Here is a 15,858-nt window from a genome sequence, read left to right as displayed (position 1 = left end):
CCGCGTCGCCGTCGCCGACCGTCCCCTCCTTCGCGGGTGCCTGGAGGCCCAGCGGAGCTTGGCGGCGAGGCCCACCGCTGGCGCTGCCCGGCGCCGCGCGGTCGCGGCTGCAGCCCGCGCGCGGGGCCGGCAGAGCCCCGGGTCACGCTCCGCAGCCAGCGAGGCGGCGGGGACACCGGGCGCCGGGGGCCCGCGGGCGCTGGCGCCGGGGCCCGGCTGGGCGCGCTGCGCGGCGGCCCGCGCGCCCCGCCCCGGCCCTCGCCGCGCGCCCGCGCCCGCGCTCCTCCCTGCGCGCGCGCCTCCCCAGCCCTCCCCCTGCGCCCTCCTCCGCTCGGGGCCAGCGCGGCGGCGGCGGCGGCGGCGGCGGCAGCGGCAGGAGCAGCCCCGGCTGCGGGTCGCGACGGCGGCGGGGCGCCCCCTCCCCCGTGCCGGGGCGCGGCGGAGGGATGTGGGGCTTTGCGGGAGGAAGGTTTTTCGGCATCTTCTCGGCCCCGGTGTTGGTGGCGGTGGTGTGCTGCGCGCAGAGGTAGGGTCGTGGCTTGCTTGCCGGGAAGCGGGCCGGGCGGCTGGCACGGTGCGCGGGTGTGCGCGCCGGGCACGGGCGGGCGAGCCGCCGCCTGACCCGGTTCTCTCTCCCCCCCCCCCACCCCTCCCGCAGCGTGAACGATCCTGGGAACATGTCCTTTGTGAAGGAGACGGTGGACAAGCTGCTGAAAGGCTACGACATTCGCCTGAGACCGGACTTCGGGGGTAAGTAGGCTGTGCGCCGCCTCTACGGGCTGCGCGACCCCCCGCGCTGGGGGCCGGGGCGGAGGAGGGAGGCGGGGGCCGCTGCCGCCGAGCTGCGGCCGCTCGGGGAGGGCTCGGCCTGCGCCCCCTCCCCGGCGGCTCGCGGGCCCCGGGGCCGCCGCAGCCCGTGCCCGAGCCTGGCTCACGGCCGTGTCGTGTGCACTTTCCGCAGGTCCCCCGGTCTGCGTGGGGATGAACATCGACATCGCCAGCATAGACATGGTTTCCGAAGTCAACATGGTGAGTGCCTGCCTTCCCCAGGCGCAAGCCCCTGCCCCGCCGCGTGGGCACGCCAGCGGCCTCGCCACCAGGCTGGAGGCCCTCGCTGCCGGGCCGAGCTGACCGGGCGGGTGACCCGAGCGGTCCTCGCCGCGCCGGCCTCCGCCTGCCCGCGCGCCTGTGCGCCCTGGGCAGTCGTCGGCTCGGAGCCGCGCGGAGGGCGCGCCTTCCTGCGGTGGGAAGGGGTCCGGGCTCACCGGAGCGGGCGCCCTGGCCGCCCGCGAGCTCCCGGCCGGCCCCGCGGTCGGCGCCCCGGTGCCCGGGCGGCTCGGGGTCGTCTCGCCTGGTTAGCAACAGGCGCCGGGGGGCGGGGGAGGAGAGCGCAGTCGCGGGGGAGCGTGTATTCCGGGTGAGGGGGACGCAAGGGTTGCTTCCTGGTGGAGGAGGTGCTGGCCGCTGGAGAGCGCGGAGGGCCGTGGTCGGCGTGTCCTGCGCGGGCTCGGGTCCGTTTCCTCAGAGTCCAGTGGCTTTTCCGAGGGCGGGCTCGCCACACGGAGCCCGGACCCAATCCGCCGGGCTCTGTCGGAGGTGCTGACGCTGCTGGAGGGTCTGGCGGGCCATCTCTGCAGGGAGAGTGGAAAGCTAGAGAAGCAAGTGTCGCTTAGGGCTGTGTTAATGCGAGGAGATTCTGTGTTCTGACCTGTGGCAAGTGGAGGTCCCTGTCTGTCCAGAGGTGTGAAGTGGGTGTCACAGCTTCCTCAGGAACCGTTAAGACCACACGGAATAAGGAGAAAAACGACCCCTTTCATTTTTTGATTGAACTGGAATACCAGGGGTTTTTGAAAACAGGTTTCAGTTTCTGGGTGACACTTTAGAAACTGTGAGGATGAGAATTTGGAAAAAAAAAATTTTTTTTTGGAAAAAATCATTTGGCAACTTTTCTTTCTAAAATATAGCACCAAGAATATAATGAGCCATGAGGTAGACTCCATGGATTTCTCCTCTGGTGGACATGCTTACTCGCAGGCTGTGATTCTGACTGAGTGGTGTGAAGTGCAATCTTGGGGGTCACTATTTAAAACTAGTGCTTCAGATTTTTTTTTTCAAGCGGATGTTTTATGGACAGTTTTTTTGAGAAACATTCTAATAACATAGAAATGTGGATGTTTACCAAGAAACGTAAAATCATAATTTTAAATAGATGTTTAGCAAGATATATTTAAAGGCATACACTAGTATGGATTTTGTAGGAAGAAATCTTTGACTACATGAAACTACTGTTACTTAATTTTTTACTCTTAACCTAAAGGTTTAAAATTATGATGTGTGATTTAAAAAGTACTTTTCTGTCAATGTATATCACTAAGGACATTTATATTCAAGTATGAATAATAAATAGATAAATAAATAAGTTGTTAATAATAAAAACATGAGGATGAAGCAGAGACTTTACATATATTACACTAAAAGCATCACATTTATTTTACTTTTTCAAATTTTTGAAAAATCATTCTGTCAAAAGTATGTCTTATGACCTTAAGGAAACAAGTTAATATATTCAAGATATACTCTGTAATCTGTGATTTCCTTAATTGGGAACTTCATATTCTATAGAGAAGAAAGTTTTGTATAGAAGCTAATAGACTATTTAGTGGATTTTTATGTCAAAAATTATTATATTGGTTGTCAAATAATGAAGGAAACATACTGATGTGATGCTTTAAGAACTCTGTACAGTGTTTAAACAGCCAGGGAATAGAGAATGTCTTGTTGCAAATCGTTACACATTTCCTGTGAATGAATTCTTAAACTTAGCTATCCAGTTGTTTAGACATCATGCTGATATTTAGCACCTTTAAAAACTTCATGCGCTATGAACTGAAATGTCCCAGTTTTCTCTGAACCCAATACTAGGAAGACAAATTGAGAATACTAGCCATCATATTGAATAATCTTCAAGTGCCTATACCAAAGCCAGTAATTATGCATAATGTACCATAGCATTCTTGTATACCTTTTGTTTTGCATTTTTATGATGTTAATTTTTGTGGTTCTCTCTGTATAAGTTCATGGTAAAGAAAAATTGGGAATTGATGAACTTGGAAATTGAAGGCCGTTGGACAGATGGACTAACTGACATCTGAAATATCTTCCACAAGTGGATTGGTAACAACATCCACTAGAAAAACCTGATTTCCTATAACTCATGATCAGGATCATAGCTCATAGTCATAGCTGCTATATTTGACTTATTTTTTACTGAAGGAACTTCCAAATATATAGCAATATTAAGTATCATTTTGGAGCTGACATTTTATAGGGAAAAAACTGAGTATGTGATCATAAGATTAAACCCATGTTTTTAATCACGTTGCTTAAAAGCAATGCATTATATTTGTGAACTCCCTTAATTAATTGCCTTACTAGTTACCCAAAACTTAAGTGTTGTTAGGTTATGAAAAAAGAAAGGGGCATGCCTTAAGAGAGAGAGGGAAGGAAAGGCAGAGGGAAGGAGGCAGAAAGAGGGAGGGGAGAGACTAAGAGGACTTCTGACAGGGAAAGCCTTCTGCAAGAAGTTATGAAGTGATACTTAAGTTGAGTGGGTGAGTAGGGGGAATAGAACTGTGACTGGCATAGACAGAAGAGGATGTTTGGGGTTAGAGAAGAAATTGGCAAAGCTATGGATGGATAGATCAGCAGGACAGGAAATGTGGAGAGACTCAAAAGATGAAACTGGAAAAGTAGGACAAACCCGTTCACCTAGGCCCTTCTCTGCCTTGCCAAAGATTTCAGATGCTAATTAATTTTCAAGAATTAAGGAGCCTGTAAGATTATTAAGCAGATGATTGACATGATTTAAGTTGTGGTTTAAGATGAATATTGTGACAAAGATGTTAATTTAGATGGAGTGAGAAGAGCAAAGTTAGCGAGAAAATTCAGGGTAAATGATCATGGAAGGTTCTTTGAAACTGTTCTCAAATTTCCATAGATATGCTTTTGAAAACATATTTAGTGAAATAAAGATCCATTAATATCTGAAATAAGGATATGTAAAGGGTGTATATCTCAAGGTAGGACAGATGTGCTCTTGTTAGTGGACGCTTTGAGGGTGAACATGAAGCAAATAGTTACTTTTCTCTTTAAATAGTTGCAAAACAGTATCTACTGATGGTCATATAGGTAATGCCTCCAAAGAATGCCTCTGACCTCAAAAAATTAAATAAATAGATATATTATACATATACATGTATATATCATTATGCATTTTGGTTTTATATTAACAATCAAAATGGATTTTAGTATTTTAATATTTAACATTATTTTGCTATAACATGTTTCAGTGATAATGGAGATATTTTGTATTTCCATTTTTCCTAAGCTTCTAATTTTTCTTTTTGTGTACTTTATTTAAAATTGACATATAGTTTATTTGCAATCTTGTTAGTTTCTAGTGTACAGCAAAGTGACTCAGTTATAAACATATACATATATATATACACATATATTCTTTTTCAGATTCTTTTCCATTATAGATTATTACAAGATATTAAATTTAGCTGCATGTGCTATATAGTAGATCCTTATTGTTTACCTCTTTTATATATAGTAGTATGTGTGTTAATCCCAAACTCCTAATTTGCCACTTCTTTTTTAAATTAGCTTACTTGACAGCAGTCAAACAAAAAACCATTTTCTTTTACATAACTTCCCTTGTTCTCTTAGCTCTTGTTTTAAATGTTCAGATAATCTTTTAAAACTAAGCATGGTTAACTAATTGTTGAGATTTGGTTTACATATTTCTTTAAGTGAGATTATACATATGAAAGTATACTGTCTACTGAAAATTTTTATATGCATGTGTTATAATTCTGGTGTTAAAATTTTAGCACTGGTCCAAGTGTGAAATAAACCTGTTGAATAGATAGGTGGAGGGATAAGTGGACACAAGTATTGAAAATATAGGAAATGTAAGGGAATATTAAAATATAAAACTAGACAAGTTTAATTTTAAAATATACTTTTTTTTACTGAAAGAGGCTGTAGTAGTTCTGGAACTCTTTAAAAATCATTCATATGCGTTCTTTTTGAATTTGAATTACTAGAATAAGCCATTGTTTGATTTGTTAATTCAGAAAGAAACTATACATTCTCAATTTCTACTTAATTAAAGTATTAGGATATTGGGCTGCCTTGGTGGCTCAGTGGTTAAGAATTCGCCTGCTAAGGCGGGAGATGTGGGTTCCATCCCTGGGTTGGGAAGATCCCCCTGAGAAGGAAATAGTAACCCACTTCAGTATTCTTGCCTAGGAAATCCCATGGACAGAAGAGCCTGGTGTGTCCATGGAGTCAAAAAAGAATCAGATATGACTTAGCTACTAATCCACAAATATTAAGGATATAAAACTAGATTCAAACTCTAGTAATAAAAAGGCTAATGTTCTATGATTTAACTTGTACTTTAGTATTTTATGCACTTAATTCATCTGTTAAAATTGAAGTGAAAGTTGACTAGTTGTGTCTGACTCTTTGCAACACCACGGACTATATAGTTCATGAAAATGTAACTATAGAATTGTTTTTTCTGATTTCATGCATATAAATAATAAACTGTTATCTTTTTTTAGTTGAGAGTTCCTTTTAGGAGACATATAATCTGCTGTCTTCAGTTGTTATGAGAGGTATATTTGTCTCTTATGCTTGTTGCAACGTATTCCTTCCTCATTGATTGCATTTTCCTCTTCAGAATCAACGTATTTTTTGGTGTCTCAGTGTAAAATGAGTATGGTACATAAGAGCATGGTTTTGGAACGTCCCAGCAAGCAGCTTTGGTGCTGCCTCACTGTAAAATAGGTGCAGCTGACTTTCGTGCACAGCACAGAAGCATTTGCTCTCACTTTGTCTTTCCTGTTTTCAGAAGAGTGGGAAAAGAAGGTCACTGTGATTTGAGTGAGCTGGGATTAGCTGGAGAATTCAGCTTCTAGGCAGTTTTGATCAAATTTATGTTAATCAACTCCCCTCCCTGCGCTGGAGTCTAGAGTTGCTCGGCCCGCGGCGCACCGAGTGTCCAGCACCTGGCCAGGTCCTCAGGCAGAGGAGCTGAGTCCCAGGAGTTCAGCTGTTGTGCTGCGAAGAGCCTAATGGGATTGGGAGTTTCAGGTTCTGTTTCTAAATTTATGGGAACATCTAGCCTTAGGCAAGTCCCTTAATACTCAGTAACTCAGTCTCTGGCTTCTCAGATGCCTGTGGCACAAAAATGCCTGGGTGATAGCACAAAGGGCTTAGCTCTGCATAGAAAATTGAGGTAAAGATACCCACACAATCACAGCCCAACACACGCATATTAGAAAACTGTCCTTTTCTGATTTCTTCTAGAGAGGCTCTGGCTTAGTTCAGAGTCAGCATATGAATTGTTAATCGCATTTGAATTGTTACTAGCATTTTAAATGTTGGAAATGTGCTAATGCTCTTGTTACCACTTAAGCTGAGGGATGACTCAGCAGAAAGGAAGAAGTGTTTCTCTGACCCAACTGGGTTTGAAAAACCACTTACAGGAAAGGCACTCCAGGGGTAAGGTCCAGTGAGCATGTTGGCATTTGGTTCCAGGTTGCTGCATTTAGGAGGTAAGACTGTTTACTGAGGACACTACTACTCCCTGGAAGTATGTTTCCTGCCTAAGTTATGATTAAACATCAATGCTGGGGCACTGACAAGGAAACATATAATAAACTTAAGAGATGGATGAGAATAGCGCTTATATAATATGCTCTTTATGAAAGGAGGTTTCTGTTTAACATTAGAAAGAATGATATGGGAGGCAGAGAGGGTGCTTTTTGTCTTTCCCCTCAGGGAGGCTGTAAAGCTTATGTTGCTACAGCTCTTAGAAAAGGAATCTTCCACACATTGCCTTGTCCTGAGCAGCCTCTTCCTGGAGCCTTTGCCAGGCTCAGTAGATCTATGTTGTGTTGCACATAGAAGTAAGTACTTGGTTTGAATTAATGGCACAAATCTGCTTATTTATATATTACGAACTTTATAATTTTTGCCAATGAAGCAATATGTATTCAAACATCTGATTTTGTAAATACTGTCATTTGTAAGAGCTCTTCTTTCCTTCCGTTGGTAGCAGAACCTTTCTCCTGTGGGTTCTGTGTCATAACACTTGTTTAGTTGCTGAGTCGTGACTGACTCTTTTTGATCTCATGGACTACAGCACGCCGGGTTCTCTGTCCTCCACTATCTCCTGAAGTATCATATCATATATATTCTCATCATGCTTGAAGCCTACTGAACATTTGGTTTAAATAAATCAAGCCTATTGACCATTGGAAATCTGTAAAATTTTCTTATGATGCATATTGAGGTATAACTTAGGGAGATGACAGCTAACAACAGCTTTATGTCATTTTGCAGTTGATGAAATGTTTCAGATATTTTGCATATTTGATCATCAAACCTGATGATCGGCTTAGTGAAATATACCTTATAGGTAGATGTTACTCTCATCTCCATTGTTCAGGTGAGAAAATAGCCTTAGGAACAGCGCTGATGTACTATTGATACAAAGCTGGGACTTGATCCTGTTTCTTTCTACCTCGTTGTGTTACAGAGCAATTAAAAAATGCTTTCTTAGGGCCTTGTAAGATTTAACCTTTTCCCATGACCATCGTTGCCATCTAAAGTGGATCTTCCAGTTTACTTCTCCGTGCTCTCTTAGTCTTTCCTTTTATCACTATCAAGTGATGATTACTATCCAGTGATCGCTATCAAGTGAGTATGATTCTGGTGTGCTTGTTTGTTTAGAGGCTTTCTTCCCCTTTTTTCTCCCCCTTGAGACTGTAAATCTCATGAGGCAGATCTGTGTGTCTAAGAACCCCCTTTCATAGTGCAAAACCAAGATCTAAATAGTTGCTATATAAATAGATACTAGTGTCTGTTAGATACTGATTGAAAGAAAAATCTATGAATGAAAGGATAGATATAAAAGTACATGAATAAATAGGTAGGTGGCTTTCCAATGAAATATTTTTACAACCCAGAATTTGGGCTTATGACCAAGAAGAACCTTTCACAGGCTAAATGTGATATATGTAGTTTTTATTTTAGGGGACTTAATTTAATCAGAATTTGCATAATTGTATACAGTGTAGTGGTAGTACTAGTGGTAAAGAGCCCACCTGCCAGTGCAGGAGATGTAAGAGGTGTGGGTTGGCTCCCTGGGTCAGGAGGAGCCCCTGGAGGAGGGCATAGCAACCCACTCCAGTGTTCTTGCCTGAAAAATCCCGTGGACAGAGGAGCCTGGTGGGCTGCAGTCCATGGGTCTCAAAGAGTCGGACACAACTGAAGAGGCTCAGCATGCAGGCACAGCACCTTCAGCTGTCACATATTTTATAGCATTTAGCCCCTTCACTGGAGAGCTTTTACACTGATCTCAGTGTGGAGAGGAGGGAACTAATTGTGGTGGCCCTGTGATGTACAGCCTGTGTAAGGATTAACGGGGGTATTTCAAACACTGGTCACTGGTACCTTTGTTACACTCAGTTTTGTGTCTAACTGGAAGTATATGCGACTTGAGCTTTCCTATATGATAGGGAAGTTTTGGTGGTTCTTCTTAACACAGAGGTTCATTAAGCTCTGCATTGCCTTTCTGATGGCTGTTCAGCAGTGCAGTGTAGCTGCAGAGGTTTTCATTTGTTTGCTGGCTTTTCAGCACAGTTTACTTCTGGGCCATTTATGCCAGCCGTTAAGAAGACTCTCTAGCGGCAAAATTTGGAAGACTAGGACTGAAATAGGTTTCATCTCTTGGCAATTTGTTCAGTCCTGTCAATTCAACAGGGCTCACGATGGAGACCTTGCCTCCAATCTCTGTGGTGGGAGATGTAGAATTCTCTTATTCTGTGGTTACCAGGAGACTATATTGAGAAATAGAAGCCATTTGTAAGTGTTAACTCATGTATCCCTTTTTGCATTTTTCCACAGAAGCATTGATATAATTAACAAAAACCTTAGCATGTGTGGAACTAACATTTCAGATGAATAGGAGTAAGATTAAGTTATGAGAATGTCACAGCTCTTTAAAAGTTCTAATTTGTGCTTTTCCAATCAGTCTGAAAGAGGATATGGATTCTATTGATTACATCATCATATTTTACTTAAGTTCTACAATGAAAATTCCTTTTAGCTAAAATATTTACTAAGTCATGCTATGATTCATAACATGAAATACATTTGTTTTATTTCGAGTTGACTTTAAAGGATAGCAAAATCTACTGTTTTAAAGCTACATGACTGTGTTTGATACATATGTATAAAGTGTTAGCTACTTAGTTCAATATCACATCACTCTTCTTTTAAAATTTAATTTTTTTGAATTAGACTTTGCAACTGTTAACTTTAATGAGTAGAAGGAACAAGTTTTCTGGGTCACGCATCCTTACAAGTTGTTTGTGTGTGTGAATCTGTGAATCTTTGTGAATCTGTGAATTTTTGTGCAAACCAAAAATTGTTTTAAAAGAGACAACAATTTGAATAATTCATTGTAATATTGTTAATTTTTTTTTTTTCCCAATCATGATGACTCTAAAATTCCATCTGAGACATGTCTGTATGTCAGCTTAAAAGACTAGTCACCAGGGACAGTGCCTGTTACGTAGAATACGCTTGGTGAATACTTGTTAAATGCATTTGTGTAACACATGACTCTTGTGGTAAAACTATATCTTCTGTTTGTTTTATTGGAGAGATTCCCTTATTTGGGTATTTGTCAAACACATAGAGGGCTTCCCAGGTAGCGCAGTGGTAACCCTGTATGCGAGACAGCAAGAGACACAGACATATAGAACGGACTTTTGGACTCTGAGGGAAAGGGATAGGGTGGGATGATTTGGGAGAATGGCATTGAAACATGTATACCATCATGTAAGAAACGAATCGCCAGTCTATGTTTGATACAGGACACAGGATGCTTGGGGCTGGTGCACGGGGATGATCCAGAGAGATGATATGGGGTGGGAGGTGGGAGGGGCGTTCAGGATTGGGAACTCATGTACACCCGTGGCGGATTCATGTCAATGTATGGCAAAACCAATACAGTATTGTAAAGCAAAATAAAGTAAAAATAAAAATTTAAAAAAGAAAAAGAGTCTGCCTGCCAATGCAGAGGACTCAAGACACATTAGTTCGATCCTTGGGTCAGGAAGATGCCCTGGAGAAGGAAATGACTACCCGCTCAAGTATTCTTGTCTGGAAAATCCAAGGACAGAGGAGCCTGGTGGGCTTGGGGTTGCAAAGATTTGAGTGTGCACAGAACTGTGCACAAGCACATGAAATTAACCATAGCTTTACACATATGAATTCCTGTGAACTTGTCGCAGAAAAGACATCCAGATCACAGAAAGCAGTGCCATTCCTATGGTCTAGAATAGTGGTTCCAAAGGTGTAGACCAAGAAGCCTTCTGTGGTGTTGGAGGGATTGCAGGAGCTGACCCAAATTCATGCCTGCAGAATTTCTCACCATTGTTGTATACCATCTTTTGCCTTTCCAAAGCAGTGTGCTTATTTGAAAGAGGTTGGGAATAACTGAATGTATGAAGAGCAGGATTGATTGTGCTATATTCCTTTTTATGCTGTTAAACATTCTGCAGATAATTCTCACCCTCTGTGTGAGGATGTAGCTGATTGTGCTATTGAATGAGTTTTCATGTCTGAATTTTCCTTTGTTTTGGCCCTGGGCACCAAAATTCCCTATGAGAATGTAATTCCTTGTGGTATGGGCTAAAATAATGGTTGCTAAAGAGAACACATGTGTACCCATGACTGATTCATGTTGATGTGTGGCAAAAACCATCACAATATTGTAAAGTAATTATCCTCCAATTAAATAATTAATTAAAAAAGAACATTGTTATATAGAATGTCCATATGTTCCCCATAATCAGTGTTTCTGCTCGAATAATATTGGAAATTATGTTGGAGATGTAAAACAGGTTTCTTTACTGCAGAAATTGTCAAGCCCTTTAATATGTTAATGATTTTGTAAATCTTCATGAGAGGAGTGAAGAATTTGGTATTTAAAATACATGTTTAGGAATTTTTTTCTTTGTGAGGGGATGATGGACCTTATTAATAGTTCATGAAGTTTTCTGTAGAACATAGTTTAGGAAATGTGGGCCTAACCCATGGAATTAGAATCATTTTTAATACAGCCAGTCCCCAGGAATGTTAACTGAGAAAATTACTGCATTAATAAAGCCTCTTTTTGTGACCTTGTCCAAACTGCAGAGAAGACACAATTTTGATTAAAAAATTCTACAAGTGCATATAAGAATGGGTAATATTTTATGAAAATGAACATTAAACATCTCTTACAATTAGATTGATAAAAAAGATTTTCTTCTATAATAATATTGTCTGTCATACTGAAGGAAGATCTGTTTCAAACCTCCTTGTTTTCTCGTATTATAAGAGTAAATGATACAGAAACAGACGTAGTTGTGTTGAGCAAGTATATTAGTCACGCAGTTGTGTCCAACTCTTTGTGACCCCATGGACTGTAGCCCACCAGACTACTCTGTCCATGGAATTTTCCAGGCAAGAATACTGGAGTGGACAGCCTGTCCCTCCTCCAGGGGATCTTCATGACCCAGGGATCGAACCCAGGTCTCCTGCATTGCAGGCGGATTCTTTACCATCTGCAAAAAAGACTCTGGGCCAACAACGGTAGGTTAATTTTGAGAACAAAATACGTCTCCTTGAGGCTGATGGGCTTGACAGGTGCTTTCTTGGAAGGCTAGAGATTCTTTCTTAGAGCTGTGGCAGGAAGAACAGGCAGGGCTGTGATTCTCAGACTAGGGAGGCTTGACATGTATCTTTGAATATATCATGTTGCATAAACATTTATTATAATCTGCAGTATATATTATATATAATGAAATTATATAGTATACTGTATATATTATATAATTTATGTTATTCATTTATGTGAAAAATAAGATTTTCTTTGGTTGAAAGGTTCTGGTGATATATTTAACATCCCCTTGAGTAAGACATGTTTAAAATTCCCTGTATGACTAATTCTCTATACTTCTATGAAGAGTTTGTCCATTTTCATGAATAGTCAGTGGCAATAGCCCAGAAGGCAAATGCATCTTCTGGACTGTTCCAGAACCGCAGGAATAAAAGAAGGCAGTATTGCTTTGCAGCTCTGTGGAGGCCCCACTGGGGATCTGGGCTTGGCTGGTGGTAATGGGGGTGGAAACCAAAGTAGATTCAGAAAGATAAAGAGATGCAAAAGTGTTCATTGATTTTAAGTGTCATGGGTTTCATTTGTTTGCTTGTTTGTTTCTGGCATTTAGAATCACGGGGAGCTGGTTTAAAAAATTATTTTGGAAATATTATATATCTATAGATTCTTTTCTCCTAAGCCATGCTTTATTGTTATACTGTATTGCCCCACAGCTTGTGTTTATGATTGAAAAACTAGTCTCAAAGCTTGAGATTTTACTTTATTATTGTGAACTCTTTGGGATTTTAATTATCTAGGTAATTTCCTCAATACTCCTGGCTATTTTACCTGTAGAGGCTGTGGGGGTCTAATTTGCAAAATTGCCCTCGGCAGTGGAAAAGAGTTAGTTAGAATTCCAGATTCTAGAAGGGTTTCTCTTAACTTTGCTAAGTCATTAGACTCAATTGTTTTCAAGCTGATCATTTTTTTTAAGAAAGTATGTTAAAATAGATTATCTAAGTTGCCTTCTAGCCCTGATTTCTGAGTCTGTGAACAGTTGACAACGTGAGACTCTGATCTGCCTTACAGAGACCACTGCTTCTTGTCATTTGATGCAGCACATGGTTTAACTGGGTGTCCAAGTGGTGGTCACTTGGCAGCTTGCAGCCATACAGTCAGAGTGTGGCCCATTTTCCTCAAGTCACCTGTGCTGTGCACTGCGAGCCTGGGACGTGTCGTCCATAAACAATAAGATTTACAGTCTGCACTCAGGCTCCTTAATTTTTGGGTTTCAAACGTGCTCATGTTCACTATTTGTGTTGAATTTATAGTTAATAATTTATAAGTGAAAACTGTAGCTGGCTGTTAAGATGTTTTTTGCATGCATGCCCAATTGCTGAGGGGCTTCCCTTGTGGTTCAGCTGGTAAAGCATCCATCTGCAGGAGACCTGGGTTCGATCCCTAGGTTGGGAAGATCTCCTGGAGAAGGGAAAGGCTACTCGCTCTGGTATTCTGGCCTGGAGAATTCCATCGACTCTATGGTCCATGGGGTCACAATGAGTCTGACACAACTCAGTGACTGTCACTTTGACTTCAGCTGCTGGGTCCTGTCTGACCTTTGTGACTGTCAGGATCCTCTGACCGTGGGATTTTCCAGGCAAGACATACTGGAGTGGGTAGCCATTCCCCTTTTCAGGGGATCTTCCTACCCAGGGCTCAGCCCATGTCTCCTGCTTGGCAGGTAGATTCTTTTACTACCGAGCCACCTGGGAAGCCCCTTAAAATGCTTCAGTTGTATCCAAAGAATGACCTTTCCATTGTCACCTCAGAAAAATAACTCAATATGGAAATATCACTTAATGCTAAAGTAAAGTAAAATAAGTTTCTTCAGTCATGTCCAACTCTTTGTGACCCTGTGAACCTGTCGCCAGCCAGGCTCCTCTGTCCATGGAATTCTCCAGGCAAGAATACTGGAGTGGGTTCCAGTTCCCTTCTCCAGGGGATCTTCCTGACCCAGGGATTGAACCTGCATCTCACTTTGGCAGGCAGATTCTTTACCGCTGAGCTACCAGGGGAGCCTCTTGATTTCTTGCCTCACATAAAACAAAATTATCTATACATAAAATCCAAGCAAGAAAACCTGTGTGGATATAGGGACAAAGACTTGGGCTTGCCTGAACTACAGATTGCAAAATGAAAAGTGTAAAACTGTTTAATTTTATTATGAAAGAGTAAAAATGTGGACATGCCAAATATTATGTAACTAGGAAATTACCTATTTAGATTATATAAATCAAAATGTATAATGTGACTCACACTTGGATATAATCAATAACCAAAAAAAAATAGTAATTTTCAAAGTTTCCTTCATATTTGATTACCATAGGTGAAATCCTGCTGATAATGGATTGTAGGATCTGGTTGGTAGGTGGTTTAGTCTCTAAGACGTGTCCGACTCTCGCAGCCCCATGGGCTGTGGCCTGCCAGGCTCCTCTGTTCATGGGATTCTCCAGGCAAGAATACTGGAGTGGGTTACCATTTCCTTCTCCAAGTATCTGGTTAGAAGAAGTTATAGCACAGTAAAGATAGTAAGTAACTGATTTTATAACTCAGCACTTTGAAATAGTTTATCTAAGTGGTAGCGCTACACATAGATGTTCCTCGAAGTTTTGGTTTTTCTTCTCTTTCTCTCCCAGAATAAGAGGGGTATGGCAGCTAGTTTGGACTAGCAAAGGTCAGGCATTGAAAGGGGGACACTGTTCTAACTGTAACTGCACCTCGGGTTGCACCAGCTCTGAGGACCAGCAGGGGGCGCAGGTCCTGGGCACCAGCTGGTTTACTGAGATTAGGGAGTGAGTGAGTGAGTGAGTGAAAGTCGTTCAGTCGTGTCCCACTCTCTGCGACCCTGTAGACTATACAGTCCATAGAATTCTCCAGGCCAGAATACTGGAGTGGGTAGCCTTTCCCTTCTCCAGGGGATCTTCCCAACCCAAGGATCGAACTCAGGTCTCCTGCATTGCAGGCGGATTCTTTACCAGCTGAGCTATCAAGGAGGAAAGTCAAATAAGGAGGTTGACACTCTTCCTTGTCTCTTGGCTGCCAACCTGCATGGTATCTTCCCTGATGAGGTAAGAAATGGGGATCTTACCTCCTGTTTTTCTCTCCATTTATCTTTTTGGAATTTTGAGTGAAATTTTTCTATACTCCAAGCATCAAATGAGCTCAGTAATTTCTCTCCTTTTATCTTTCTGTTTTTTAAACTATTAATGACAATCCTCTTTATTTCCTCCAGCTTAATTCAGAGAAAAGTGGAATGAAATTTGTTAAACAAAGGTTGACAGGAAAGCAAGCACCTACTAATTGCCATCCAATTTCCTGATATTCCAGTCTTTGCCCAAGATTATGCAATAATGTGCAAATAGAAAATCAGAATTTGCTCATGCTACAGTATTAATAGGTGCTGTCAGTTATCCAGAGGAAGGACTCATGCATCAGTTTCACATGTTACTGAACTATATTCTGTGTGAGATAAGTGTGAGTACTTCTAGATCACACTTCTGTAGAGATTTGTGAGACTATCTACATTATAATGGAACTGGTGAGAACAGTAATCATGACAACACCCTAAAATATAAGAGAAATGTGCTAGAATTCTAGCACACTGCCTATTGAGCCTGTTACGATGGTAGAAAAGGGAAGCGTCAGGGATCCATTTTTGTATGTATGACAGAACAATATTTTTGATGCTTCAGAGAGAAGTGCTGTATCTAATTGACGCTTACTCTAACAGGTTAGTCCAGAATTCAGTTCAGTTCAGTCGCTCAGTCATGTCCAGCTCTTTGCAACCCCACAGCTCTTTGCAATGCCATGGGCTGCAGTACGCCAGGACTCCCTGTCCATTACCAACTGCTGGAGCTTACTCAAACTCATGTGCCTGGAATCGGTGATGGCATCCAACCATCTCATCCTCTGTCATCCCCTTCTCCTCCTGCCCTCAATCTTTCCCAGCATCAGGGTCTTTTCCAGTGAGTCAGTTCTTTGCATCAGGTGGCCAAAGTATTGGAGCTTCAGCTTCAGCATCAGTCCTTCAGTGAATGTTCAGGACTGATTTCCTCTAGGATGGACTGGTT

The 15,858-nt window shown here is 42.4% G+C and overlaps 1 protein-coding gene across 2 annotated transcripts in view; it reads left to right on the top strand.

Annotated features, from left to right (window-relative positions):
- Positions 1–330: 330 nt before the first annotated feature.
- GABRB3 (gamma-aminobutyric acid type A receptor subunit beta3) overlaps positions 331–15,858 on the top strand; it is a 284,737-nt gene continuing 269,209 nt past the window's right edge. Inside the window, exons 1-3 of one of the 2 annotated variants that reach the window (XM_069559183.1) lie at positions 331–526; positions 659–750; positions 962–1,029. In XM_069559183.1, coding sequence (XP_069415284.1) covers positions 447–526; positions 659–750; positions 962–1,029 — 240 coding nt within the window. In that variant the 5' untranslated portion in view covers positions 331–446. The remainder of the gene's footprint in view (positions 527–658; positions 751–961; positions 1,030–15,858) is intronic. The other variant, XM_069559184.1, reaches the window with a different exon arrangement.

This window comes from Ovis canadensis, chromosome 18, assembly GCF_042477335.2.
Source record: "Ovis canadensis isolate MfBH-ARS-UI-01 breed Bighorn chromosome 18, ARS-UI_OviCan_v2, whole genome shotgun sequence".
Lineage (NCBI taxonomy): Eukaryota > Metazoa > Chordata > Mammalia > Artiodactyla > Bovidae > Ovis > Ovis canadensis.
The sequence above is the reverse complement of the archived record's forward strand: the minus strand, read 5'-3'. Positions and strand labels throughout refer to the sequence as shown.